Source organism: Limulus polyphemus, unplaced genomic scaffold (assembly GCF_000517525.1).
Source record: "Limulus polyphemus unplaced genomic scaffold, Limulus_polyphemus-2.1.2 Scaffold516, whole genome shotgun sequence".
Lineage (NCBI taxonomy): Eukaryota > Metazoa > Arthropoda > Merostomata > Xiphosura > Limulidae > Limulus > Limulus polyphemus.
In genome coordinates, this window is record NW_013666126.1 from 95,143 (window position 1) to 99,511 (window position 4,369).

General features: G+C 32.2%; 1 protein-coding gene across 2 annotated transcripts in view; it reads left to right on the forward strand.

The window, feature by feature from the left end:
* LOC106458792 (Down syndrome cell adhesion molecule-like protein Dscam2) overlaps positions 1-4,369 on the forward strand; it is a 172,640-nt gene that overhangs the window by 72,330 nt on the left and 95,941 nt on the right. For both annotated transcript variants that reach the window (XR_002610440.1, XM_022385131.1), the window contains exon 5: positions 1,755-1,872. Coding sequence is in view for 1 of the 2 variants with exons in the window: in XM_022385131.1 (XP_022240839.1) it covers positions 1,755-1,872 (118 nt within the window). In the remaining variant the exon portion in view is untranslated. The remainder of the gene's footprint in view (positions 1-1,754; positions 1,873-4,369) is intronic.

The following is a 4,369-nucleotide window of genomic DNA, read 5'->3' on the forward strand; positions in this document are numbered from 1 at the left end:
TCTAGCGTTGTAAGTCCGCAAACATTGTTTTTTACCTACATTAAAAAAGAAATAAACATGCTACCAGACATACCATGCTAAACGTCCAAAGCCTAACTCTAAGTTTGCATCTTGAGAGCAAAAAATTTCTATTAGAAGCAGCAGGCTGTTCGTCAGAATCTAAGGAGTAGTAGTACATACATTACATTTGATGAGTTAAATTTCTACTTCAAACAACAATGCAAATTTTGATTTTAGTTTTCTTGCGCATTGATTTATGACATTATATTATACTTCTTGTGACTATGTAATACATGATTGACTTCATCAGTCAATAAGTTACATTTTTTTTAGTTCTGATTTACGTAGTTAGCTTACTTTGAATCAGAACTTACTAGTATCCATGTTTCACAAAATCAGGGTTCATAAAGAACAGTTGTTTCTTTAGCGCAAAGCTACACAGTGGGCACTCTTTCTATCGCGGAAACTTACCGCTCACACTCCGGTGAACTAAAGAACAAGTCACAACTTTTTTTTGTAAACTTTGGCTAATATAACTAATTGTTGAATTGCAAATGAAATCTTATAAATACACAGTCAATACAAAAGTGTTTTACAAATATGTAAAGAGTTAGAATAAAGTTGTCATGTAAAAAAATAAATATATAATAAAACTTAAAAAAGCCGATGTGCTTAGTATTGTTTTAAACAGTTTTATGTACTTCACTTGGTTTTATGATTTAAGACTTAAAATAAGTAGCATGGGACTAAGTTCATTATTATAACTTCATTTATAACCAACTCAATATTACAGTCAACTTTACGTGTTTAATAAATACTGTAATCCATATGGAAAAAAGAGTATTTAGTTTCATCAAACTCTGTGACTCTTCAAAATAATATTGCTAAAATGAGTAAATACAGATGTTGAGTACGTTATATTAAAACGTGTCAAACGTGTATTCATGTTCCATATGGCGACCTCATATATTGACATTAGTCCTGCAGCGTACTTTCCCTTACAAAAGGCTTTTTCGTCAGGCAATATGTATAGTGTACGAGGTCAACAGCCTCCCCTCGCTTATTTTAACAGTCCAATCGCACATAAATCTATATGGTAACTCTATCGGTTTGTCTATGTATACAGAATACCATGAATACCTGTTTCATTTTTCAAGCAAGTTGTGTACATGCGACTTGTATCCTTTTTCAGATGGAGATCCTTTTTGATTATGTTGCCTAAGGCATGTGAACGGCTTTTGCCATTAAACTGTGTGTTCGTGGATTCTCACCTGTTAGAAAACGACGCACTTTGCTTACCACAACGAGGGTGCGATTTGTTGTATGACTTTCTTTGTATGTTCCTGGTACCCCAAGCTGATCCTTATTCCTTTGTTCTCCAATGTCGTTAAGTACAAGGTATATTCCGTCTCGGAACTTCTAAACCTTATCTGAACATATCTTTATGATATGAGTGTGTGAATATTTTGCGTCAGAACAAGATAACACGTACCGCCCAAAAAGTGATCAATTTTTGGTGGCATCACACTATCTACGAAACTTCAAACGATGTCAAAACGTAGTTTTGAAAAATCTGTTCCACTGCGAGTTTGTATCAGCTGTGATTGTCACCTGGTTTGCTGACTTGCATATTCAAAATTGTTTTAATACAACGTACTCAATCTTCTGCATTACAAGAACAGCATAACTTGTATTTGATAATACAGATTAGCGTGTAGTTCTTATTAATATTGTCACGTTTTTCTCACTTTCAGAACACCAGGCTAGTATTACTCCTAGAATTACAGACAGTACTCATGTAGTTACTGCTAAAGAAGGAGAATTTGTAGAGCTGCCTTGTGCCGCACAAGGTTTCCCTGTCCCAGAATACAAGTATGGTGGTTTTATTGGTTTTTATTATCTACTATTAACATAAAAAACATCATATTCGTTTATAGCAGATTATTTAAAAGGAAAGAAATTGTTTAAGTAATTTACATTATTGCATGTCTAAACAATAGGATTTAATATTTTTATGTCAAATACTTTGTAAAAAATATTAACAATTCATATACACATACTGTGCACTTTCAAGAGTACCAAAGAGGTTTTGCACATTTTATTTCATTTGTGTTGAGTTGAAGAAGTTATGACATTCACCAACGAAGACACAAATAGCACAAATTGGTTGTTAAAAATATATTTGGTGAAACTACCACATAGAGCAGTGATTCCCAAACGTTTTTCTTCACAGACCACTTGATTTTTTAAGAGAGTGAGAGCTGCGAACCATATAATAATTGTATAATTTAACAAAACAGAATAAGCGCATAAAAACCATTATAATATTGATGTTAACCCCGTCTCACACGGGTACGTAGTAAAAAATGGAATCAGAAAACGAACTGCTTTGTTTGCAAAACCCATATAACAGAGAGTTTTAGACTTTTCCACTTAATTTTTACATATTCTTCCTGATTGTTTAGCTGAATTTCCCAGGTTCCAATTGTCATGTTTACTCTCGATTTACAAGCTCTTACTTTCCGTGATAATGAAATTTTTTTTAACTTTTTGCGAACCCCCTGAAGGGAGCTCGCGAACCACCAGAGTTCTACAGACAATAGTTTGGGAACCTCTGTATTAGAGAAATATAGTGTTCACAGTTTGTATTAAAAACACTAAAACTGATGAGAAAACAGGTTGACCAAATGTTCACAAAAATTGTAAAGTTTATGCTGATCTTTATCAATGAATACATTTTCATTAATCACTTTTAGTCTGATGTACTTTCACATATCTATAATTGCGTAGATCATTACGTCATTGGATGTTTAGTTTACACAGTCTCTTAAGACATAATTACTCCATTTGTATAAATTGAAATTAGTTTGAAATATAAATACAAAATAAACCCTTATTTTATTTATAAATGTGTATAGTATTATAAGGGTAGATAAAATCATCCAAAGAAAAACGAACAGGAGAATGTAAATCTTCACTATTTCGTTTATTACTTAAATAAGTAAATAAATTATTCATGTTTTACTCATAAAAGTTATAACAATACAAACTGCGCCACTGGTTAAAACTATAAAGAAAGAGGATGAGCCTTAGCTTAAGATTTTTGTAGTCAGTAGATAGTATCTGTTTCTATATGTTAACAAATACGACCAACAATTCAAGGACTGTGCTGTCATCTTGTGGTGAATTTATTTTCAAACAATTGAAAGATAAATAAACATATTTAAACGTTTTCGTAACATTCAGTGTGAGTTAGAAAAGGGAGAACTGAGCTTTACACTTACCATCTTGTAAAAGTAAATGAAGTAAAAACATGAAGCTTAATTCCTTTTCACATGAAGCTTCGGTAAGCATTTACAAGTTTTCATATGAAGAGCTAAAAAAGTATATCCACCAAATGATATATATATCAAATTTCAATTGGTCGTGATACTAAGCGAGTCTTAGTCACTAAAAATATTCGAAAATTCTTCATTGTCTTTTATTAGAAAAATACTATATATTTCTTTCTAATTCTAAGGGCGGATCACTTCCCCCTTTCCGAAAGACTACCAAACGATTAGTTTGGGTTAACAGTTTATTGTTCCTGATTGACTCAAATAAAATCACTGACACTGCTGACAAATACAGTCTTTTCACAGCCTAAGGTGTCTCTGAAACCTGAATCTTTTTTCAAAAGTTTTCAAGACTTGGTGGAAGAACAACCTTCCACTCCCATTTTCTTAGCAAAAATCTTGGATCCGCTCTCCAGTTCAATACATAATTACAAAACCAAGTTATGTTTAGATTCCATATGTTCATAAAAATCTGAAATGAATATTGATTTCCTACTGTTGACCCAAGACCAGTGAATCTAATCTCCAAATTCTTTCAAATTCCGAAAACTTGTAATGTTATCCCTATGGAATCAAAGTAACGTAGGAGACGTTGATGTATAAATATTTCGCCAAAAGCTCGCAACAGTTAAATATAATTGTATTCTTAATTCAAGATAAATTTACGTTGTGCCAAAATACTCAGAGACGCTAAAGAATTACAAACCTCTTAATCTATTTCATCTAGAATCTTTTAAAGTCACAATACTTATCCTGTGTATTAACTAACCCGTTTTTGGATCCAGTAACGCCTCGCCTAATGATCTCAAATCTTCACGCCAGCGATTAGTTAAAGTAATTGAACATTTCTATCGATAACAATGTAGAAATAATCCAGAACTTCGAGTCAAGTAAAGATTTGAGGATATTTAAGTTGGAAGAAATAATATACACAGCGTGGTCACTAGTAAATAAACACCACCTTTTCAGAAAAAAATGAAACTTTTTCAGTCATATTCACATGAATTGATATATTTATAATTTAATTAATATCT